We start from the raw sequence: 25789 nt of genomic DNA on the forward strand, positions 1-25789 counted from the left end.
ACTGAATATAAGCACATGTCTTTAAAAATATTCACTCTAACTTATAATGACTAGCTGAGTCTCAAAGATAAAACATAATGGCAAAATTCCCTCTATACAGTGGAAAGTATTTGAAAGAATCAAAGTTTGTAATAAAATCATGAAAAAAACTGATGCAACCTAATTTAGGTAGAAAAAAATCATACACATTTTCAAGGTTTTACAGGATGCATATATTTCTTTCAGCTAATTCTCATCAACATTTAAAACATAATATGGAGATGCCTCTCCAACTTTGTATTTTAATAGAATTATCCCAAGATAAAATAAGAACACGGAATTAAAACTGACAACTCATGGAAGCTTATGTTGCTTTTCTTGGCTCACACATGGAAAATCCTCCTGCAGCAAAACCTTTCCTTTAATGTCATTTTAAATTTTGACTGAAAGTAAAATTAGCCATCTATTTTCTTAAGTTCAACGATATCATCTGTTCCACTCAGGATAAAGACTTAAAATTACCTAGTATTCATTTTGTGTGTTTGAAAACCTAAATAGGGATCAAGAACCAAACTGGTTGCTAAGTCATCATTTTCACAGAGTTCCTTGGCAGACATTCCAGAAGATGGTACATATCGACTCTGTCCTTCGAATCCTGAATTACCATTACCTGTGAGAAGAAAAAAGAAGAAAAATTAACTCGCACTGAGTACTACTTAAATCTACCTTAAAAACCTTTAGCTTCACTGCCCATTCAAGTTAGGAATTAGGAATTGCTTATTTCTATCAGTTTTACTAATTAAGAACTGAGTACCCTTTGCAAAACCAGAAAACCAAATGCAGTAAACTAACCCAATTATTGAGAGCATTTTTGTTAGACAATATTATCAGGTTTCCCGAGAACAGGGTCTGGATAGTTGTGAGACTCTGGCTCAGATGCCTTACTTGCCTCTCCAAGGAAGAGCTGAGACACAGGAAATGGGCAGATGTTCATCACAGTAGCAAGACAGCACAAAGGGCCACTACAGACAGGGCTGGTGTGAGAAGGAAACAAGAGGAACACAAGATCCCCTCTGCAGTAAGGGCCAGAAGGCTAAACCTCAAGAACCAAAAAGGAGTCTCAAGGCGTCACCTTCAACTTCCTGCTTGTGGGCAGATGTGTGAGTATCCTCCCCACTTTGCTGGAAACTCAGGCCCAGAGCTTAAGAAACTTGCCTGTGATCACAAAGCTAGGTAGGAGAAGAGGGGAAAGAAGTACAGAGAGACTGACAGGCCTATTTCTAACACCTGTTTGAAACAGATTTTGAAGGAATGGATAAAAATAGGGAAGTGACTGAAAAAGATAACTGAAGTAACTGGGGTTAACTGTGGAAGAAAAACAATGTAAAGAGAGGAAAGGAAGGCCAGATTCGTATGGATGAAGTTTCATCAGTGCTGATTTACGTTTGATGTATACGTCACTGAGGGTCTTCATGGAGTCAGCACATGCAATTACAGAGGATACCAGCAGTATAACTTTAAGCCTCTCAAAATTAAGAGGTGGAAGAATGAGTGACAAAGTGAGACGTCTAACCTTTTCACCCACTGTTCCAATAAATAAATAAACACTTACATGTAAGTCCCTGCCAAAGGGTCAGTATATGATTTTGAATCAAATTATTTGCACGTATGTATAAAACTATCAAAGTTGTTATATTTTCTATAACAGCTTTATTAAAATTTAATTCACATACCGTACAGTTCACCCATTTAAAGTGTACAATTCAATGGTTTTAAGTATATTCACAGAATTGTGTAACCATCACCACTATCAATTCTGGCACATTTTCATCACCCCCAAAAGAAACCCCATACCTACTGGAAGTTACTAGCCATTTCTCCCTCCCCCACAGACCCTGGCAACCACTAATCTACTCTGTTTCTAGGGATTTGCCTAGTCTGAAAATTTCATATAGATGGAATCATACGTGTTTTTTTGTGACTGGCTTCTTTCAATTAGCATGTTTTCAAGGTTCATCCACATTGTACCATGCAGCAGTACTTCATTCCTTATTATGGCCAAATAATATTCCACTGTGTGGGTAGACCACATTTGGCTGCACCATTTTATGTTCCCCAAAAATAGTGTATGTAAATTCTCCACATCATCACCAACACTTGTTACTATTTGTCCTTTTGATTTCAGACATCCTAGTGATTGTGAAGTGGTGGTTTTGATTTGATTTTCCCTGATGACTAATGATTTTGAGCATCTTTTCATGTATTGGCTATTTGTCTGTCTCTGGAGAAATGTCTGTCTATTCAGATCCCTTGCGCATTTAAAAATTGGAGTTTGCCTTCTATTATTGACTTGTAAGAGTTCTTTATTCTGGATACTAGTCCTTTATCAGATATGTGATTTGAAAATATTTTCTCCTGTTCTGTAAGCTGTCTTTTCATGTTCTTGATGGTATCCCTTAAAGTTTGCAACTTTGGTAAATTTCATGTTACTTTTTTTTTCTTTTGTTCCCTGCGCTTTTAGTGTCATATCCAAGAAACCACTGCCTAATCCAAAGTCATGAAAATTTATGTGTATGTTTTCTTCTGGGGGGTTTTACAGTTTAAGCTTTTAATTTAGGTCTTTGATCCATTTTGGGTTTTCTACATACAGTGTGAGGTCGGATCCAACTTCATTCTTTTGCATGTGGATATACAGTTTTGCCAACCCCAATTGTTGAAAAGACTATTCTTTCCTCAATCTTATTGGCACTTTTGTCAAAAATCAGTTGACTACAAACATGAGGGTTCTTTCTGGATTCTCAATTCTATTCCACGAATATGTATCTATCCACATGCTAGTATAAGACTGTCTTGATTACTGCAGCTTTGTAGTAAGCTTTGGAACCGAGAAGTATGAATCTTCCACACTGTTCTTTTTCAAGACTGTTTTAGCTATTCTGGATCCCCTGAATTTCCATAAGAATTTTAGGATCAGCCTGTCAATTTCTGCAAAGAAGCCAGTTGAGATTTTGATAGGGACTACATTCAATCTGCAGGTCATTTGGGGAGTATTACCATCTTAACAATATTAAGTCTAATCAATGAACATGGGATGTCTTTCCATTTATTTTTCTTTCCATTTATGTATTTTTTATTTATTTACTTTTGGCTGTGTTGGGTCTCCGTTACTGCACGAGGGCTTTCTCTAGCTGCGGCAAGCGGGTGCTACTCTTCGTTGCGGTGCGCAGGCTTCTCATTGTGGTGGCTTCTCTTGTCGCGAAGCATGGGCTCTAGGCACGTGGGCTTCAGTAGTTGTGGCTCACGGGCTCTAGAGCACAGGCTCAGTAGTTGTGGCGCATGGGCTCAGTTGCTCCGCGGCATGTGCAATCTTCCCAGACCAGGGCTCGAACCCATGTCCCCTGCATTGGCAGACAGATTCTTAACCACTGGGCCACCAGGGAAGCCCTTTCCATTTGTTTAGATCTCCTTTTACAATGTTTTATCATTTTCAGAGTATAAGTTTTACACTTTATTGTTAAATTTATTGCTAAATATTTCTTTTCGATGCCCTGTAAATGAAATTGTTAATTTCATTTTTTTGGACTGTTTACTGAAAGTGCATAGAAATACAATTGATTTTTGTATACTTATCTTGTATCCTCCAACCTTACTGAACTCGTTTATTCTAATATTTTAGTGGATTCCTTAAGAGTTTCTATATACACAATCATGTCACCTGCAAATAGTTTTACTTCTTCTTTTCCAATTTGGATGCCTCTAAGTTCATTTTCTCGCCTAATGGTTGTAATCAGAACTTCTAGTACAATGCTGAATAGAAGTGGTGAGAACAAATATAGTTCTGTCTTGTTCCTGATCTTAGGGGAAACCATTCACCATTAAATATGACATTAAGCTTTATCAGGTTGAAGAACTCCCTCTGTTCCTAGTTTGCTGTTTTTATACTGAAAGGGTGTTGGATTTTGTCAAGTGCTTTTTCTGCATCTATTGGGATGACAGTATGGTTTTTGTCCTTGATTCTATTCATATGGTATTACATCAATTGATTCTCAGATATTAAACCAACCTTGTATTCCTGGGATAAATCTCACTTGGGCATGCTACAGAATTCTTTTCATCTGTTGCTGGATTTGGTTGGCTAGTATTTTATTGAGGATTTTTGCATACATATTTATTAGAGATATTGGTTTATAGGTCTTCTTTTCTTATGATATCTTTGGTTTTGATAGCAGGATAATACTGGTCTTTTCTTTGTAGGTAGTGGTTTTTTTGTTTTGTTTTTAAAATTACTAATTCAATCTTTTTTACTTGCTATAGGTTTATTCAGATTTTGTATAAATAAGATTTCTTATTAAATCGGTTTCAGTAATTTACTACTTTCTAGAAATTTGTTCACTTAATCTAAGTTACTTAACTTCTTGGTATACAGTTGTTCATAGTATTCTGTTACAATCCTTTTTATTTTTGTAAGGCAGTAGTAATGTCCCCTCTTTCAATGTTGATTCTTGAGTCTTTTTTTCCTAATCAGTCTTGCTTAAGGGTTTGCCAATTCTTGTTGATCTTTTCAAAGAACCAACTTTTTAGCTTTGCTGATTTTCTCTATTCTCTTTCTATTCTCTATTTCCTTAATTTCTACTCTGTTATTTCCTTCCTTTTGCTTGCTTTGGGTTTAGTTTTGCTCTCTCTCTTTTTCTGGTGTTTTAAGGTGAAAGGTTATTGATTGAGATCTTCCTTCTTTTTTAATACAAGTGTTCACAACTATAATTTCCCTCTAGGCATTGCTTTAGCTGCATCCCGTTAAGTTTTTGGTATGTTGTATCTTCATTTTCAATCATCTCAATGTATTTTCTCATTTCCCTTTTGATTTCTTCTTTAACCCACTGGTTATTTAGGAGTGAGTTAATTTCCACATATTTGTGTTTCCCAAATTTCTGTTATTCATTTCTAATTTTACTCCATTGTGGTCAGAACATGTATTGTATGATTTCAATCCTTTTACATTGATTGAGGGGTTTAAAGTATGGCCTAGTCTATGGTCCATTCTGAATAATGTTTCATGACACTTGAAAAGAATGTGTATTCTGCTGCTGTTGGGTGGAGTGTTCTACAGATGTCTGTTAGGAAGAGTTGGTATAGGACTATTTGAGTCTTCCTTTCCTTGTTGATTTTCTGCTTAGCTGTTCTATCCATTATTAGAAGTGGGGAACTGAAGTCTCCAAATTATTGTTGAATTATCTATTTCTCCCTTCAATTTTGTAAGTTTTTGCTTCATGTATTCTGTGGCTCTGATGTTAGGTGAAGTCGCTGCAGTTTATCTAAGGTGATGCAATGCTATGTTTCCCTTCATCATTGGCTCTATTTTTGCACCATTCTTGCCCAATAACATTCAATGTGATGCTGTTCATCTTCACACTCTCTGGGTTTTTCCAACCCATCCCTCCAAATCTGTCTACACTTGGCAAAGTGTAGCTCATGTAATGGTCATTTTCTAAATTCTTATGTACCTCCAACAACCAAACTAATTAAGACCTTTTTGCACTGATGCCCAAAAAGGAGGCCAACAGCAATTTGAAAAAAAAAAAAAAAAAAAAGATTTAAGAGATGCCTAATTTACTGACCAGAGCCAACACCACTGCCATGATCACTACATTTCTCAGTTCCTTCCGGTTCCCATCACACGCTAAGGGGGTGAGGAGGTGTCCAGGTAGAGGCAAACCCATTAGTCTTGGGCTCTCTCCTTACCCCTATCCCAAGCAGGGATTTCTGTCTGGTTTTTTTGTTTTGTTTGTTTTTTGTTTCTTTTTAAACAGAAACAGTGACCTGATCTGATATGGAAAAGTTAAGGGCAGCCTGGGCCCAGTGAATAGCATAAACCCATAAAAGGTAAGAAGGAAATGAAATCAGAACTGGTGCACTCTATCTGAAACTGTAGCAAACCCCAGGCTAATCAATCCAAATCTACTGGAAGTAGGCCAATTCCAACAAAAACTAACGCTATTTAGTTGTGGCTTAATTAACCTTAGGAAAAGAAGAAATATAAAAAGTTGTCTGGGACTTCCCTGGCGGTCCAGTGGTTAGGACTCCGCGCTCTCACTGCCAAGGGCGCGGGTTCAATCCCTGCTCGGAGAACTAAGATCCCTCAAGCTGCATGGCGCAGACAAAGAAAGGAAGGAAGGAAGGAAGGAAGGAAGGAAGAAAAAGTTGTCCTTAACATGGCTATCTAATTTTGGACAATATTTATACAGCTGCCTACTTAGCTTTACACTTATCCTGGGGCATCTTACTACTCTTAAAAGAACTATGAAACATGTATCAAATCTACACTTTCTTCAACTCTCAGTAAGTAGCCTCATTATCACCAAGAGATATAGAGGTAAAAAAGTAACTCATTATCAATACTGCTTCTCTGTTAGGATAAACTGTTCACCCTATATAAATAGAAGAAATGGTGACAATTTGAAAAGCTGCCCTAACTTCCACTTATCATGTAAATTAGGGTTGACTTTATCATTCATATTACTCTATAAATTTTTAAAGAAATACATACTTAAACTTACATCAAATATAAAAAAACACAGTTTGAACTTAAAAAAAATTTAATAGCAGTACTTTAATATTTTTAATAGAACAAATAACCATTCAGTTATAAATTCTACAAAATATAAAGTTATGCATATAAAAACATTATATTAAGAATTAAACTTGAGTTGTATACAATGTTTGATGAGAAAAAAGTTGGTATAACTTTGAAAAGAGTAAAAAAACTATACTGTTAACTGTGAGAACATAAAAAAATTGTTTTGAAAACAACAAGAGAACAGAATACACATTACAAAGTGGAAAGAATTACTGCCCCATATCACAATCAAAAGAGTGACAGCTGAAATATGTACATACATCTGCTTGACCTCCTCTCAGCTGCGTTTTTGCCAGCCTTCACGGTGTCCTTTCCCGTGTGCTGCAATTTTGATTGATTCTGCTGATGGTCATTAGACAACTTGCCTCCATTTCTCCTGCCATTCACCACCATGTTCTTGGATTCTCCCAACCACTTCATACCCACAGACAGCCTGACCCAGGTGCATTTAGTCACTCTCTTCAAATAGCTTAGAGAATAATTTCAATGTTCTCTCCTAACAGAAACGAAACATGAAAAAACAAAACAAAATGGGGAGGTAAATACATAAAAGACCATGCTACACAGACCCCTGAGAAATTTTCAGAGTATTAAAAGTAACTTAGCAATGAGTGTTTCCACTCTTCACAGACTCCCTTGGCTCCCCCCCCACCCCGCGTCACGGTGAGGTCTACAGCGCCCACAGACTCTGAGGAGGGACTCCTTCTGCCTTGCTCATTGCTTGTGCTTTGAATAGCGACTGGTAACTAGTAAGTACTCAATAAATATTTATCTCTTTCAGCTGCCAGTAAGAATCATCTTTGCTTATTACCCTGATACCTAGGTATACAGCTCAATAACCTGCTCAAATTACACGTTTTGGTAACATTCTATTAACTCTGAGTAAACAAGGAAGTTCTCTCTTCTCTTCTGAGGAGCTGAGGAAAAGGCATCTCAGTTAAGCTTTGTCCACAACAGCTTTGTAACACCCTTTTGTTGCTGTTAGTTTGAAGTCAGGATTCAGGATATTTAAGGGACCAACATTAGAATATCAAAGTATTGCCCATCATGAAATACCTGCCTTAGCATTCCTTTACGATGGCAACAAAAATTGAGATTACTTTATTTGCTAATATAGTGGTATCCCTCACTATCTGAATTTTAATTAGCTGAATCTGGGAACAAAATGACTTGGATAGTGAGAAATGTTTGTAATTTATACAAACCTTTGGAAGTGAAAGTATAATAGATTACATTTGTTGGTAAGGGAGTGAGAAAGGATGTCCATGACATCACCTCATTACGGAATTATGCTTTAGTGTAAGTCAGACTAAAAAGGCTCTAGGATAAGAAAGTGTAAAAACAGAACTTGAGAGCTAAAGGAACTCTAAGATTCTAGCACAACTCTTTCAATTTGCAGATGGAGCTGAGGCAGCCGCCCGATGCCACACAATCAGCCTGCAGCCGCAGCCAGAGGGGAGCCCGGCGTTGCTGCCCAAGGGCCTCTCATCTCACCGCACCAGACAGAGCTCATTTTCCCTCACTTTTTCCAAACACACAGAAAAGTACACATGATAAATTATTCTGAAGTGCTCCCAGAAATGTACACCTGGAGACGCCTTTAATGATACCCAACACAAATACAAAATATTAATTTTTACTTGACCTCCAAGTCTCTTTCACGTCACAGGAATTTTGTGTGAATTCACAGTGAGGTAAAATGTGGGTGAGAGCAACATGCTTAGGTAAAAAGGTGAAAAACAGCTCATCCATATTAAGGATACTTTTACAACTGTTCTCGAACATGTAATTTTCTCTTGGTTCCTTCACTATTAAAATTCAATTAGTATTCAACTTTTATTGCGCCTATCTTTTGATTCTTCTTGTAGGCTTCACTAAACCCAGAAAAATGCTGCTACTTAAATAATAGGAAAGGGCAAGTAAAATACTGATACATCAGTTCTAACCTAAATATTTTTCAACTAATACACTTTATCAAATTAAACAGAAGACCCCCTACTGATGATCAAATATCTTATATTTATACTTAGACGATCTGTCTTTTTGATTGGCTAATTCCTTCATGTTCCAGGAAGTCTTCCTTGACCCTCACTGCCAAATCCAGGTGGACACCCCTACTATAAAACTGGGTGAGGGACTTTCCTGGTGGCACAGTGGTTAAGAATCCACCTGCCAATGTAGGGGACACGGGTTCGAGCCCTGGTCCGGGAAGATCCCACATGCCGTGCAGCAACTAAGCCCGTGTGCCGCAACTACTGAGCCTGTGCTCTAGAGCATGCGTGCCACAGCTACTGAAGTCCGTGTGCCTAGAGCCCATGCTCTGCAACAAGAGAAGCCACCACAATGAGAAGCCTGCGCACTGCAACGAAGAGTAGCCCCCACTCGCCGCAACTAGAGAAAGCCCGCGTATAGCAATGAAGATCCAACACAGCCAAAAAAAAAAAAAAAAAAAAAAAACCTGGGTAAAAGCCCTTATGTCACCATATAGCGAAGGCCTGTCTGCCTCCTTAATGGACTGAGAGTTCCTGAGGTCAAGAACTTATTTTTCTTTTCTCTAGTACAGCGTAAAGTAGGTCAAAGGCACTCAACTTAATGAAAGAATAAATAAATTAGGTTGTGGTCTAAACCACCTCACAGGAGCTGCCACTTTTGTATTTTTTTTAAACTATAAATTATAACCTGACCTCTTCAAATTCTCTTCTTCCTCAAGATGCTTGTGCTGTCACAGGCAGCTGGAGCAGCTCTGGCACAGGCAAGACATGGCAGGAATCGCCATCACCACCATCAACCTCCCTACCACCTGCCATTATGCTTTCTGGTTCACCCCCGACTCCGCACCTCCAGAGAAAAAGAACAAGAAGGTGGTAAAGTGCTTTGGGTCCTTTAGGAAATTCATCTCAAGAACGCCCACATATAACATACAACTTACAGATAATGATGGAAGAATGTGTTTTTAAGACACTTCGGAGTCCTCAATGATTAACACATAAAATGCAACGATACAGAACAGAAGAGAGCAATGTGGCTTTAGACAGAATTAAGAGACAAAAGAAAGAGCAAGTCACCTCTCCAGAGAATCCTTAAGTCGCAACCAAGCTTCCTACTCAGAGATAAAAAGTGGAAAACCTGGGACGAGGCCCAGCTATCTGTGTTTTAATAAGCCCTCCAGGTGATTCTGACACTAGTTTTCCAGTGTCAGAACTATTGTTCTAAGTTACTTATTCATTCATTTATTCATCTCTTAGGGCAAAGAGCAAATACCAAAATTTTAAGAAGTATGGAATAAAAATTTTTAATTTGCAGAAATTATACCTATCAACCTAATTTTTCCCAAGAACTTGGAAAAGTTCACCAATAAATCATTTTAGTAGTACACTCTAGCTACTGTGTACTAGAACACAGTGTGGAACACAGACTGAGATCCACTCTAACTTACACATCATTTCAATTAAATGTGGGTCAATGATCCAAAATGGAGCCAATTCCTAACCCTGGGTCTCATTTATATTGCAGTCAACTGATATTATTTTGTTTGAACTTAAGGTACCATAGCATAACAAGCACTGTCAATCACAAGACGCGGCTGAATTTCACTAGTATGAACACACTGCATGTTATGTCTGGATGTATTCTAGCAGAGGTGCCAATCCTCTCCACTCGTCCAGATAACAACAGCTATCATTAAGGCAGAAGACTTAAGCTCACAATGAATATTTTGTAAAAGCAGTTCTAGTAAAGCTATCAGAAATTGGGGGCTATTTATAAACTTTTAGCTCAAAACGAACATATACTCTACTAATCATCAGGTCATTGTTTGTTCTGCCCTCATGAGTGCAGGATCTGCTGTTGGCATGATCATTCCCGTAAGACTACGAGCTGGAAGAACACTTACATATTAAAGGTGGAGATGGAATTTCAAAAGCTAACACAAGTGGATATTTTAGTAGGAGAAACAGGAGCTGAAGACATCCGGTGGCTCACCCAGAGCTCCCCCTCCCAACAGAGCAAGGGTGCAGTCTCTCTGGCTTGGAACCCAGCTGGCTCACGTGGAAATCCTACCATGGTCATGGCTTGGTGGACGTATCTGAGCTAACTGGCCACTGACTATGTCTAGAAGTTAAAATGACCTCAAATTTATTCCAAAATTGGCAGAAAAACAATTTTCAAGAAAGGAGTACTGGCGACTCCTTAAATGGCCTAACAGCTACAAATCTTTCTCTGATCTGATTTCCCAATATAAAAATATCATGAAAATTATTAGACATCTACTACATTCCAGACACTGTTCCAGGCACTGAGGATACAGCAAATAAGGTTTCTAACCCTCATCTGTGCCTATATTCTAATGAAGAAAGCTCTGGGAAACAACAAACTAACAAATAAATGCCAGCACCTTGGAGAAAACAGAGCAGTTTCTAAGTGGCAGGGAGTGTTTCAGGTGGAGCCAGGGCGGGACGGGGAAAAGCGGAGCAGCACTGGGGAGAGTGCACCAGGCAAAGGGCGAGTACAAAGCCGAGGGAGAAAAGCAGCTGGTGTGTCCGAGGACCAGCACAGAGCCCAGTGTGGCTGGAGCAGAGTAGGGGGTAAGAGGGGCAGGAGGAAGGCCAGAGGGCCTCCAAGCCCCTGCTGAGACTTGGGCACTAACTCCCAGGGAGAAAGCAGAGGAGTGACAGGAGTTAAGTGTTAAAGGCCCATGCTGGCTGCTTGTCATGTGGCGAAGAGTTTGAATGCTTTTGAAAAAGCAGGTCTAATAAAGCGACTAACAATTTGGGGGGACGAGAGAGAAGGCAGTGAAGAGACCACGGCAATCAATGAGAGGAGAAATAGATGCTGGTGGCTCGCAGCAGCAAAAGCGGTGAGAAGTGGTTGGTCTCAGGATCTTTTCGGAAGATTTTGCCGACACTGTGTGAAAGAGAGAGGGCTCAGATGTGCTTGCAAGTGGAAGAATGGAATTAGCAGTTATGGAGGTGACAAAGACCACAGGGAGGTCGGGTTTTGGCAGGGGTTGGGGTGCAGGAGTTTGGTTTGGTCATGTTTGAGACACCTATTAGAGACCAAGCAGAGATGTTTAGGCAGCTGGATCTGAAGGACAGGCCCAGGCTGGATGTATAAACTTGGAGTCAGGGGACTAACGGGATTTCAAGCCATGGGGCAAGAGGAAATCACCTAGGAAGTGAGTAGAGATAAAAGAAGTCTAAGGACTGAGGGGCACCCAAATATTTAGCGATCAAGATGAGGAAACAGCAGCTAAGGATACTGAAAGGAGCAACTAGTGAGGCAGAAGGAGAAGCAAAAGCAAACCAGGGCCCAGCGCTTCAGGAAGGAGTGACCCAGCTGGGCACAGGCTGCAGTGCTCATAAGGCAAATCTCTGACAGTTCAAAGTCATGACAGATGGGCCACTGTGAGCCTCTCTCAGAAACGACAGAGAACTTCTGAAATGGACATAATGTCTCGAAACATGGGCTCATGGGGAAAGAATGAGATGGCAGAAAGTACTCTAAGGAATAATGAATAAAGAGAGTCCTAAGTTCTTGTTATTTGTTTCAAACAAGAGGAAAAGAGTTCAAATTTCAGGTGCCAGAAAAGATATATGTAATATTCACAGGATGGGAGATGGTGGGAATAGGTTAATTTGAGACCAGCATGCCTTGAGAGAGTTTATAAGGATCTTTGTTTAAAAAAAAAAAAAGTTTCTAAACGAACAGATTAATTGGTTCTCTGGCCTGGAGTAATAAATCACCTGAGTGCTGATGGACGGAATCCCTGAGGGTTCTGTGCAAGGCTCTACCCCCCTCTATTTTTATGAGTGTTCACAAAAATGACACAACCGGGCTCTAAGGAAACGCAGCTGTGACTATGCTCTGGCATGGGCACACCTTCCGCCCACCCCCAGGGACTACCTGAAATCAACAGGAAAGGTTTCACTGGACCAATAGGTGGGGAAGGATGCACATACTTGATTCTAGTATCAAATGTAAACAAAAGGGCACACAATGACAATACAAAACGTACTAGAAAACTGCTAAAATAAGAGTTGCATTTAAAGAGGAAAGTTTAATCACATTTTAATACCACTAAGGTAAAAAGCACACACACACCATCATACATTCCAAATCACCAACAGCAATGGCTGTCTTTGGGGGAATGGGATTAACATCAAAAAAAGATTTTTTCCCCAAAATGTTTACAGTGAACCTATTTATTTATAATTGGAAAAAAACCCAAACAATCCACTTCCCCCAATACTTGATATTCACGTTCCTAAAGAAAGCACAGAGTTGTTTCATAGAAAAATGCGCTTGGTTTATGTAAAGTGCCCACTCTACTCCCAGTGATGGATGCTCAACAAATGTCAACACCCTCCTAGCCTCCCACTGTCCCTTCATGGACACACACAAGGATCATAAACTCTTAGTGACTTTTGAGCTCAGCTGCTCACCTCCAATTTGAGAACTCTGGTTTCAATTCTTTTTCACTTAAAGCTTTTGGAAAGGAATTTTTTGTTGAATATCCTAAACACAAATCAGGATTTCAAAACATCTGTCAGAAAAATGAAAATATTGATTCTGAAAGACTACCAAGAATTTCAAAATAATTCCTGTGCCATTACCAAGAACTCTAGCCAGTTTACACGCTGAACTTGTCTGCAGAGAGTTCATCTTAGAGAAATCATCCATTGACATGGAAACAATCCCCAAGTGGCTGAAAATGAAAAGATAACATACATTTTTAAAAAGCAGGCTCTAGCTTGCTAGAGGACTTTTGAAAAACTTTATTGAGAAAAAGCAGAACAAACATTTTTCAAGTGATTCAGTTACAATTTGCTAAGAAAACAATTCGATACACCAGCTAACAGTTTTATCTATGGAGAAAAAGATTACAAGCAATTTTTTTAACTGTTACATGACATAGTCTTCAAAAGGTTCAACTTTTCAAAATGAACAAATATTACTTTGTAATAAAAAAATAAAGGTGTATATAAGGAAAATAAAACAGATTTCACAAAAATCCTTCCGCATCATCCATATGTATGTAAGTTAAAGCCAATTTCTAAAACTTTAAACACAGCAATTCAAAAATCAGACTTCTAGGTTGACGGGAACTGAAGAAATATCACTGAACTACTTCCACAAGTTTTCGATGCCTTTGCTTGTGGATTCTGCTGCTCAAGCGTCACAACCCCAGACTCCCAGGGGCTTTGTATTTAAAATAAGCACAAGGAAGACAAACACAAAAAAAAGCACAGAAATGAAAGCAAGCACTGTCCGAAGAAGAAACAACAAACACGCAGCAGCCCCCCCCCCCCCACAAAAGAACAAAGAGCACGAGGTGGACCAGGAGTGAAACTGCTCAGCCCACTACCGGGTCCAACAACATCCCACTCGTTAAGTGAAAAGCCAACTCCCCCTTCCAGGGCCTCATGTGTGCAGCCTATCTCACGTGTGAAAACTACACGCAATAGCAAAAATGAAAGTATTTTGAAACTGTTAAGAACTACCATTAACAGAATTGACCTTACCAAGGCCTACAAGGTCCTGCATGACCCAGCCCTGCCAGTCTCAGTCCTCGCTCCAGCTAATACTCCAGACACAGCCTAGCTTACATCCCTCTAGTGGGCAAGGCATCTTCCCACCACTGGCCTTTGCACTTGGGATACTGCCAACCTGCCCAGCAGTCCCCCCACCTCCCAGTCCTCCACCCAGTAGACTGTCTTGATATATGCTTGAATATTTCTCCTTCATGGTGTTTATTACAACTGTATTCACTTCTTTATGTAATTACTTGGTGACACTTGCCTTCCCCACTGAAGTATAAACGAGCTGAGGTACACTTTCGTATCACGGGAACCTAGCACAAGGCCCAACATACCACAGGTCCATTCATATCATATCCCCCTTTCCAGTCTCAAACGTAACTGCTACACATAAGCCCAAGTGGGTATCAGTTCTCTCCCTCAAATCTAAAATTACAAAAGGACTCTGTAATATATGTACCAAAGAATTCCATGTCAGTCTTTATCAACAGTTATTCCAAATTCCTCTGCAACTAACATATAGCCAAGGTTCCATGGAATCCTACAGTAATAATTCACACGATCAGACCAGCTGAAGAAGCCCTGAGAAGCCATCAGGAGCCTCTGGGGTCACTATTCCATTGTAATTCTCTAATGCAGTTTGACAGGGTAATTGCCCAGTTGCCAATTTCTTAGAAACCTACCATGAATCCATGATCTCACCTATAACCTTAACACTTGCTCCTATAAACATTGTCAGAAATAAATCTCATTTAAGAATTTAGATGACCTGTCAGAGTTCAACTAGTCCTAGTGGTACGAAAGAAAAGTCTTGGGGATTTTTCTTCTCCTTAATTCAGCATTAAGCCCTTGTTGCTCTAAAACTGGAGCTGTCATGCAGATTCAATGCTGATAGGGTATCTAGCACCAAACTCCAGAGCAAAGAATAGGTCTTTATACTTGTAAAATAATTACTAATGACATGCTGTTATTAAAAGTATCATTTCTGCTTTCCTTTTCCAGCTTTTGTAGAGTCAAACTCATATGCGTTTTGCTTCAGCCAATTTAACAGCTTTCTCAAGCAGCCTCAGGTGGCAAAGCCCCAATCAGACCAGCAAGAGGATGGTGCCTGAAGAGAGCAGTTTCCCACCAATGCATAATAACGCTCCACCCACCCCCTTTTAGGATAAAATGATGGCTAGAGATAGCGTCACTAATCCTGCTAAGTTGGTTGCAATAACTTCTCTAAAGGAGGCTGGAAAATGGTCCCCAAAGATATCTATCAGGTCTTAATCTGAAACCTAGGAATGTTAATTTATAAGGAAAGGGGTCTTTGGAGATATGAGTAAATTACAGATTTTGAGATGAAAGAGATTATCCAGGTGGGCCCAAAATGTCATCACAAGTGCCCTTAAAAGGGAGAGGCAGAGGGAGGTGTGACACCACACACACTTGAGAAGAAGAGGAAAAGAGTGGCGTGAGGTGGCCACAAGCAAAGGAATGCCACAGTCACCAGAAACTGGAAGAGGCAAAGAACAGTGCTCTCTTAGAGCCTCTGGAGGGAGCCCTACCCATATCTTGATTTTGGTCCAGTGAAACTGATGGTGAACTTCCGGCCTCTAGAACTGTGACAGAATACATGTCTGCTGTTTTAAGCCACCAAGTTTGTGGTACTTTGTTACAGCACACACAGGAAACTAATACAGAGACCATGAAAAAGCAAATCAAAGTAAAAATGCTTTCTAATTAGACTCCAGAAATACATAAAATTCCAACATGTCACAGGAAAAGAGATTTTAAGCACCTTTAAAAAGTTGTCTTAAATACACTTTTTAAAAAAGACATTTTCCCCTTCAACTGCACATATGAAACACGGCTACAGAGAGAGCTATATGGATTTTGAAGATAAAGCTGGTGTCTCAATTACATCTAATTACTCATGCACTGTTTAAGCACAGTTAACCAAGCTCTTCCTTAGACGTAACATATTGAACATTATTATATTTACATATGTTTGCAATTAAAAAAAAAGAAAATCAAAACTATTAGACTTTTTCATTTAGCAGACCATTTTAAACAGCAAAACAGCCACCACTGGTTAAGTCTATGATCAGACGTTCGCAACACTTACACTTACTTATTCACCCACTGAACTACAGCTGAGCATGGGATAAACTCCTCATTACAGAAAACACTGCTTCACAGTTCCTTATTTATGTACACCACATGTACACCAACACGCATCACAACAAAGGGTTTTATATAAGAAAGATCTGTGTCTCCAATTGTCTCAGTAGGTATTTCTAAAATAAAGATTTTAGCTGACGTGGTTGTTGAGGGGAATTCTGCCCCTAATCTCCCTAAAATCTCCTCCCCATCTCTCCGTATCTGACCCATCCGCTTACCTCGTAGTGCCTATAAGTAAAATCAAGGACGCTTCCTTTGTTAGAGTAGTCTCTGAGACCCAAACAGCATTTTACTTTTCCATAAACAGATGCCACCTAGTGTCAAGAGTCTGTAAGTACAGCCCACAGTTCCTGAGAGGCTATGAGGTAAGTAGAACAAAGGACAATTGATTCTTACTGGGCAAAGACAAGGGTGAGAAAAAACTTCCAAAAGGTGGTTCTTGGGCTGGGTCCTAAAGGCCAGGTGGCAGACTGTGCAGGGGGCAGCGCGCACAGTGGCTCAGGATGCGGCTCCGGGTGCAGTCAAAGCATCGGTGCCGCCCTGGCTCCACTCACTGCTCTCCAGCAATGCGACCCTGGACAAGCCATTTAACCTCGCTAATGTCTCATTAGTAAAATGAAAAGAGGTTTGGCACAAGGATTAAATGAGCAGAAATTGCTAATACAATAAAGGTCTCCAGCTGTCTCCTCTTTTCATGTAACTAAGAAAGAAACAAAGAAGATATGTTGATGTATTATTCACAAAACTTTAAACAATCAAGTAAGTAGACGTTTCCCCTCCATTCCTCATCCTACCGTAACTCCCACAAGGAAAGAAAAAAAAAAAATCACATCACCTCATCCATTAAGAAAAGTACAAATTTTCAAGAGAATAAAAAAGGACCAGGGGTGCTAATTTATGATACAGAGTTGAGATCAGCTTTGCTTTTCCTACAGCTCCTGAAGAGAAGGAATGTGACTTCTGGCAACAATGTATAATTAAACATCACTGAATACGCCTCACATGTCAACATTCAGAGGGACTGCAGATTTTGTTACAATAGAATATACCTTGTTGTGTATCTGATAAAACATTATCTTACTGTAACTCCATTTGTTAAAAATAATTGCTCCTCCATTCACTTAGTGCTTCCTATATTAACTTTATCATTTGTCATGCCCTGTAAAGCAGGTACTCTTTTTTTTTTTCCAGTTACACAGATGAAAGACTGGAGAATTTGCTCAATTGTACTCATAGAAAGGATCCCACTAGCCAAAAAGCATGTGATTGGAGGCAGAGAGACCAGTTAGAAAACTAAATGCAACAAAGAGTAGAAATGGATGGGAAGAGAGAGGAAAGCTCTGGTGTTTCAAATACGAGCTTGGCAAGACTTGGTGACAAATCAGACATAGGTGTTGAGGGACAGAAAGGAAGTCAAGTCAGAAATCTCTAGTTGGGGTTGAAGTTTCAGTTGGGGAGACTGCAAGATTGCCATGAACTGAGTTAGGGACTGCAGAAGGAACACATTTGCAGGAAAGATGAGAAAGTTTGGTTTGCTGAATTTGAGGATGGGGCACTACCCAGGTGAAGCTGTCTTAAGATGTTAAAACTCAGGAGAGAAGTGACTGTGAAAAGAGTAACATTAACAGAGGACTTTACAATTCACCAAGCATTTCAACACTATCTTAATTCAAAAAATCACAGAATTTCAGAGCAAAAAGTCTTAGATTAAAAGAAACAGGCTCGGGGCTTCCCTGGTGGCGCAGTGGTTGAGAATCTGCCTGCCAATGCAGGGGACATGGGTTCGAGCCCTGGTCTGGGAAGATCCCACATGCCGCGGAGCAACTGGGCCCGTGAGCCACAACTACTGAGCCTGCACGTCTGGAGCCTGTGCTCCGCAACAAGAGAGGCCGCGACAGTGAGAGGCCCGCGCACCGCGATGAAGAGTGGCCCCCGCTCGCCGCAACTAGAGAAAGCCCTCGCACAGAAACGAAGACCCAACACAACCAAAAATAAATAAATTAATTTAAAAAAAAAAAAGAAACAGGCTCAGGAACACGTATTACCTGCCCAAAGTAATTCACTTCTTCTGACAAGATAATATGCTACCAATATGTGAAACCAAAAAAAAAAAAAAGAAGATTTTTTATAGCTTTATCATGGTCAGTTAAATGAAAGGAAAAGGGGAGTGAAGAGAAAAGGAAATAAAATAAGCAAGTGACACATGCTGGCGCCGTGAGAGTCAGAGAGGCCTTGCAAAGGAGCATTCCCCACTTACAGCGCTTGGGGCGTGCCGCTCAGTGCCTAGCACAGTGTCCAACACACAGCGAAGTAATGTCCGCTCAAGATGTGAGTGAAGAACCGAGTGCCATGGGGATGACAGAGAGACACCTCTTAGCTCCAGTTCTCTGGGCACCATTTCACACTATCGCTCATTACTATGATCCAAGAACTGTGCTAATAACTTCACACACATCATATCATTTACCCACATCACAGTCCCTTAATATATACAATATATTTTAAATACTCATTAACATATAATATTATACAACATAATTTATATAATAAAAACATTAAATATATCCAACATACACAATACTACTGTTATCACCCCCACTTTACAAAGGAGAGGAAGGCTTAGAGAATTAGAAAAAAAAATTAGCCAAGGTGGGGTTTAAAGACTGTATACTCTTAACACCATATAAGAAAGCAATATAATCCTGACTCAAATTTTTCAACATGCTTTGCCCCATACTTGAAGAGTAAGACCCTAGAACAAAATGGACATGTTTCCTGATTTTATGGAACTCAGAGTATCGTGTGGGAAGAGAGACAATCAAATAAGCATGAAATGGTAAATTCTGGTAAGCGCTATAAACGAAACAACTAGGATATCAGGAGAGAATAATATAGGAACAAACTTTAGACTGGATGATCAAGGAGAATAAATCAAAAGCATAAATACAGAAACAATCACCTTCTTTCTGGATCAGAAACACTCCTGGTATCTATTTATACCCACCAAACAAATATTTTCTAAGGCAACTGGCTTTGTCTAAATCCTCCTCTGAATGAGGTCTGATTTTTGTTTCTTTTTTAACAGGAAGGGAGAAGCAGGTTTGTATATGGCCTCTCTGGCTCCAGACTCTACGGGCTCACTGGCTGAAGGATCAGCCCCCTTTACTCTTTAGCTGGGGGGATCCATCTTTCTAAGAGTAGGTTGGTTTTCTTGCTAAAAATACATATCCCTTCATAACATGCAACATAAAGATTTTTTTTGAAAATAAAAATACTTTTCAGAGATCATTAATACTTTTCAGAGATCAGATATTTCAACCTTGTTATAAAAATAAGACAGACAAAATGAATCATTCGGAAGACCTAGAATCAACTCAATCCAACATTTATCAAGAACCTACTGGGAGCCACGGGGCACTGTTCATGGTGCTGGAATACTGGTTGTGTGCAGGGAACACTAGAGGGCGCATGAGAGTTTCACCTTTCAGGAAAATCTGCACAGGGCTACTAAGGAGCGAGGGACCTTGCAAAACCAAACAGAAGCATGTGAAAACCAAGTAGCTGATGAACAGAGCAGAAGAGTGCAGAATAGGAAGCAGAATGACCCTTCACTGAAGGGATCTTTTGCCTTAAAGCTGAGAGGCAATCCTAGTGTCATGAGAGATGTACTGACCCGGTGTTCCTATAAAGATGTGCAAGTTAGGTGTTTGTTGCACCCTAACACACATGACTGAGGGTTCACCAGCTTGGCAACCCTATGAGGTAGGCGAGACAGGTATTATCACTACAAATGAGATGGCTAAAGCTCAGAATGAAGTTGCCTTCCTGAAGTCAAACTGCTTTAAGTGGTAAGGCTGAGTCTAGAACCCTAGCATTCAGGCCTAAGTCTGGGGTTTACTTCAATATTTGAGTCACATGTGCATCACCCACAAACACACAGGCTTATCGCTGGGGAATGCTTCCTAGCTCCACTTACTCTCTTCTTTGTGTACTCTTATAATACAGAAAATAAGACATCTTGCAGAAATGCAACTGATAGGGAGGAGCCAGAGACATGTGGGAACCATACAGACCTTAAGAATTAGGCTTTTGGGACCCTAGTCTCCAAATGTAAAACCCAACTGAATGTAAGCTGTACCATCAACTTAATAATATTTCAAAACAAGGAGAAAAGACTACATGGAATATACAGATGAACTATGTAAACCAATTGGAGAGATGTCAAAATATGATTAAATTAGCTCTTAGAAGTGAGAAAATGGGTGGCGATCAAGTGTAAAAGAGAAAGTATAATTTAGAATTGGAAGTGATCTCAGAGATTAATGTTTAGTTATTTTACAGATGAAGAAACTAAGGCTTGGCCCTGTCAGTGTGTTACACAAATAAGGTGGAGCAGACTGGAACACAGGTATTGATTCTTACTCCAGAGGAACTTCATCCAGCCCCAGAATTATACGTATAACTGTAGTTCTAATTATATACAACCTTAGAAGATGGTGCAGTGTTTGACTCTGTCTCACACAGATACCAGTCAGCTTCAAATCTGGCTGGCAGACGTGGGAGCCAGAGGCAGTGAGTGACCAAAGTGGTCCAGTGGTCCTAGGAACCCTTTAACCTGATGGAAGGAAAATCAGGAAGCAAGGCATAATTTAGAGTGTAAATGACTACGGAAATCAGTGACTTTTTTTTTCCCTTTTGTGACAATATTTTAGAATTAATGCAAATGGTTCTGGTTCCATCACCAACTATGTAAAGATAATATATCCACTCTAACTTACTGCCTCTGAGCAACATGGGGATCAAAAGAAAAGGTTTTTTTTTTTTTAAAGCCAGACATAAATGCTGATTTACCACACTAAGGTGATGAGTCTCTCACGCACAGATGGAGTCTCTCTATCCCGCACCTTTAAAACAGCAAAACCCCGTAATGTCTGTAAAATAAGGTGTGCGTGACTAAAATCTGGGGATGTGTCTGTTGAATAAAATAAGATGTATCTGTAAGTGAAAACTTACTTAGACTTTCTGCAATCTGACTAGGACAAACTCCAATCACATTAACAGAAAAACACAGGGCTAGATATTGGTCAGGCATGCCGTTTCCTCTCAACCAGCACTTCTAATCTTCTAGGAAACACCAAATTACGGGGAAGAAAAGGGATTATTGTAAGAACTAAAGTAAAAACAGATTTGTGGAGGTTTTTTTTTTGGGGGGGGGGCGGAATGTAGAGTTGATAGAAAGAATTTAAAGGAAGTTGTGAAACCTTCCTAAGCCCCGGGGTCCCCTGATTTGTTCGCTAGGACCCTTCCCCATTCAGCTTGTTAAATGAAACTAATTTAAAACCACAGGATTCAATTCAAAGATTTCAAAGTTGACAGTCTGTCCAAGAAAAAAATTACTTTTCAAATCACTGTGTTCTAATGGTTATAACTCCCTAATACTTGAAATTTAAAGTGCACTGGCTAGTTTTATCCTGTAATAAATTTAAGTTTGTACTTTTTATTGCAATTAAAACCATTTCCTACACCAAGACACATCAGTAAAATACATTTTTTTCCAAAAATAAAAAGTAACTAAAAATCAGGCTAAAAAATTAAGTTACATCTTACACATAAAACTTCTATTGCATAGAGCTCTATCTGAGATACAGCTATCCTACACTCTCTTTCTGCATTTACTCAGTGTATCTATGGAACCAACAGTGTGTCATACTGGAACAAAGACACATGGTCCCTATCTTTAACACTGTGTGGAAAACTCAACAATTAGTGTTCTAGGGCTGACACAGTCGTGTAACTCTTGCCCATGAAGGGGAAGGAGTTTGTGAGTGGTGAGAAAGTAGAGCTCATATATGGCAGGCAAGAGTAGAAAATAATGGAACTGACATCGTTCATCTGGAAGGATGTGCTCTCATAAGCCGTGGGAAGGGCATTCCTGTGGCCAGGGAGCTGCTCAGATGCTTCACACACAAGTGGCTTTGCGACACAACCAGGCCACACACTCATGTCCTATAAGTCCACAAATTGATACTCAAAGAGAAATCAGATTCAATCCCAGATAGATGACCCAAGGGAAAATTTATAAACCAACATGCTCCACCCACAAAACTCTAAGCTCAAAGATACACAACCTGCTACCACTTCCTTCACATGCATATTCTGCTATACCCCTATCCTCCCCTCCCCCCATTTTGCCCACTGGTATCTGGTTCAGGTATGGAGCATTCAAAACATAAGCACTTCAGTGTGTATGTGAAGACAAATGAAAACACAGGCAAGAGGGCACGTGGAACTGACTTTGAGTGTGGTTTCAAAGTTTATGGGCTAATAAAAAATTAAGCCCTACTCTACTCTCCTCTTGAAGAGTAAGTATCCCCATTATTCTTTTCACACCCAAACTAAGTTGTTGTGTCAATGACAACAACGTTTTCAATAACAATGGAATGAACATATTTTGAAAAACTAAATATAGGGACTTCCCTGGTGGCGCAGTGGTTAAGACTCCACGCTTTCAATGCAGGGCGCCGGGGTTTGATCCCTGGTCAGGGAACTAAATCTCCCGTGCACGCCGCAACTAAGAGTTCACATGCCTCAACTAAGGAGCCCGCCTGCTGCAACTAAGACCCAGCACAACCAAATAAATAAATAAATAAATATTAAAAAAAAAAAGAAAAGAAAAACTAAGTATATATCACTAAGCTCTATTAATAAATTAACATTTTTCATCCAGTGTCTATTGAACTCCTACTCTGTACCTGCTCTGAGCAGAGGAGATAAATAACAAGCTCACAAGAATGCTGAGGGGACGGTCAACAACCAACTATGATACAATGTAACAACTGCTCAGGAACAAAGCAGAAGTGTGCCTTCTCTTGAGTGGGTCAGCCCCTGCCCTTGTGTTGTAAGAGGTCTGCAAGGGGTGTGAAGATCTATCCAGGAGGTAACACTCTCTCTGGGCCTTCCTGAAGGCGAGTATCAATCCGGGGGAGGGGATGCGGGAATGCCGGGCAGGGTGCGACCAAAAGGCACCAGGCGGGGGAAACCACTGGGGCCGGGGCTTGGAAAGGAAAAGGACAATGCTTAGAGATGACGGGCCCACACCTGTGGTGGAAGTTGCTAAACATTCGGCTACAAAGTAAACTTGTACCTATAGTAAGTAACTCTTTAAGTAAACTTCCCAGTATGCACAAATTATCTGCGATAACTTCAGGCTAAACTGATTGCCCCCTCCCTTTTCAAAATATTTACGCTTTTATGACTAGTCATCAAAAGTTACAGACGTGTTCTTAATATTAAAGGAAAAAAAAAGCTTCAACTGGCAACTGTTTCCTCTGATGACCCTATAAAGCCACGTTCAACTACACTTTATATCAAAATGGTTTAAATCTAAAAAGGTCCTGATGAAAAGCACAATCACAACTCATCAGTTCTCCTGCCTACCACTCTAGGTAAGATTTTTCCCCCCCGAGTGAATTTCATACGGCAAGTTCAGAAAGATTAACTTCGAAGAACACATGTTCACCCCCTCAGTATTCTTAAAATTCCCCCAGTCAATGGGTCGGAAGTAAAAGAGCTCTAACACGAGGTCAAATAAACCCAAACAGAGAGGGAGTGAGTTTCTCTGGGTCCAACGTGCTTCTCTACCATTCCAGCAAGTTGGGTCGAGTTGTCATCTTGTAAACGTTTCCCCCACTCCCATAGGTAGGGCTGACGCTGATACATCATCTCTGGATACGTGGAAGGAATCGAGTCACTCTGGGAGGACCGACGCCTTTTCTCGGGACCCGAGACACCGGCACACTGAGGGGGCCCGGGAGGCAAGCCCCGGCCAGAAGCCGGAGCCGCTGTCAGGGGAGGGACGGAGCGGGGCGGAGAACGGGCCCAGGAGGAGATCTGAAAGGAGGCTCGAGCCCAAACAAAAACAACCCAAAGTTGAGCGCGGCAGAGGGAGCAGATTGGGCGAGACCATTCACGGCTGCCCATTGGAGAAGAGGGAAAACAGAGTCCCCCAATCGCGAGCGGCGGGGCTGCTCCCCTCGTGCGGCCGCGGGCCGGCCCGGCGCTGCCCGACGGCCGCTACCGCTCCCTTCCGGCGGCGGCGCCCACTGCAGGGCCCGCGCCCCCCGGCCGCCGCCGCTGCCGCCGCCGCGCCCCTCCCCCGGCCGTCCCCCCACCCTCGAGGCCCCGGCCCCGGCCCCCGCCCGGCCCGGCGCCCCCGCTCCCGCCGGCCCGCCCCCAGCCCGCCGCCCCTGCGCCCCCCGCACCGGCGCCCGCCCCCCGCTCACCGCCGGGCGCTGCCCGCTCCTCCTCGGGGCGCGTCGAGGCCCCGCCGCCCCGCCGTTGCGCTGGGGGGCCCGCGCTGCCCGGCGACACTTCCCCGTCCCCCAAGAATATTAATCACCAAAAATAATTCCAGAGAAAAATGGAGAGTAAAATTCAAGATGGCGGCCCTAGCCGCAGCACCGCCCGCTCCATCCGCTGTCGGGAAATGAGTCCCAGCCGCGGCCGGAGCCCCCCGCCCCCACCGCGCCGCGCCCCCGCGCCCCCGCGCCGCGGGCCTCACCTCGCCTCTCGCGCGGCCTCGGGGTCCCAAAGGCAGCCGCTGGCCTGGGGCCTCCGCGTCCCGGGTCCTGGCGCCGCGCGTGCCGCCTCCGGTGCCTGGGCGCCCTCACCTCATAGCCCCGGAGCCTCACCGCCCGCGCCGCAGACGCGTCGCCGCCCCCGGTGAGCCGCTCGGACGCCGCCCGGGAACGGTGGAAGGACACGAAAAGGAGTGCCCGCGGCCAGGCGGAGGAACACCACTTCGGCTCGTGCCGCTCTGAACGCCTCTGTTGCTTTTACGGGACCAGGGGTGGGGGGAGGCGGAGAAACCCGAGAAAGAAATGAGTTCCCCGCCGGGTGCTCCGCGGCGGAGGAACAAAAAGCGAATTTTGAGGGGACGAGGTGAGTCGTTGCTTCGCTTCGCTCGCGGCGGAGGGATCCGTGTTGAGCAGTCGACAGGGATCCCTCCGCTCCTCGCTGCCCTTTAAATCGCGGCTGGAGGCGGTGCCGCCGCGCGTCCCTGGGGCGCTACCCGGATCTCAGGTCTCCCTACGTACCCGGGCCCCGCGAGGCTGCGTTCGACACTCGGTCCCTGGAGCAGCTGCACCCATCGGGGACAGCCCTGGGGAATGGGCAGGCTCCTGGCCCACTGCGCCTCCCGGGTGCGCCTAGGGGAGGTGGCCCCACGGAAGCGAGCCTCTTTGTTGTGGGAATGGGTGTCGTTGGAAGCAGATACACCCTTAAAGACCATGTGGGCAGCCTGAGCGTTCCACCGCGTAGTGTGGGAGGGAGGGAGGGGGGAGTGAGCCTGCATTAATCGGGCCACTGGCTTCCTAGTGTCAACCGGCCATTTTTTGAGCACCTACTGTGTGCCGGGCTTTCCGAGAAACGGGTTTTTCCGCTTCTCGCTCTAGTTGGGCAGTGCCGGTACCAAGGA

The 25789-nt window shown here is 42.0% G+C and overlaps 1 protein-coding gene across 11 annotated transcripts in view; it reads right to left on the minus strand.

Moving 5' to 3' along the window:
• The window catches only part of KMT5B (lysine methyltransferase 5B), a 52941-nt gene extending 27358 nt beyond the window's left edge, over nucleotides 1-25583 (minus strand). The window contains exons 1-4 of one of the 11 annotated variants that reach the window (XM_082476465.1): nucleotides 24875-25148; nucleotides 13225-13316; nucleotides 6874-7109; nucleotides 502-649 (exon numbers count right to left, since the gene is read on the minus strand). In XM_082476465.1, the coding sequence (XP_082332591.1) occupies nucleotides 502-649; nucleotides 6874-7033 (308 nt within the window). In that variant the 5' untranslated portion in view covers nucleotides 7034-7109; nucleotides 13225-13316; nucleotides 24875-25148. Of the gene's footprint in view, nucleotides 1-501; nucleotides 650-6873; nucleotides 7110-9297; nucleotides 9452-13224; nucleotides 13317-23955; nucleotides 24103-24596; nucleotides 24774-24874; nucleotides 25149-25409 lie in introns of those variants that run through there. The other 10 variants (XM_082476467.1, XM_082476466.1, XM_082476460.1 and 7 more) reach the window with 10 other exon arrangements.
• Nucleotides 25584-25789: the final 206 nt, after the last annotated feature.

The sequence above is a fragment of the Balaenoptera physalus genome (genome assembly GCF_965194825.1).
Source record: "Balaenoptera physalus genome assembly, chromosome: 10".
Taxonomy (NCBI): domain Eukaryota; kingdom Metazoa; phylum Chordata; class Mammalia; order Artiodactyla; family Balaenopteridae; genus Balaenoptera; species Balaenoptera physalus.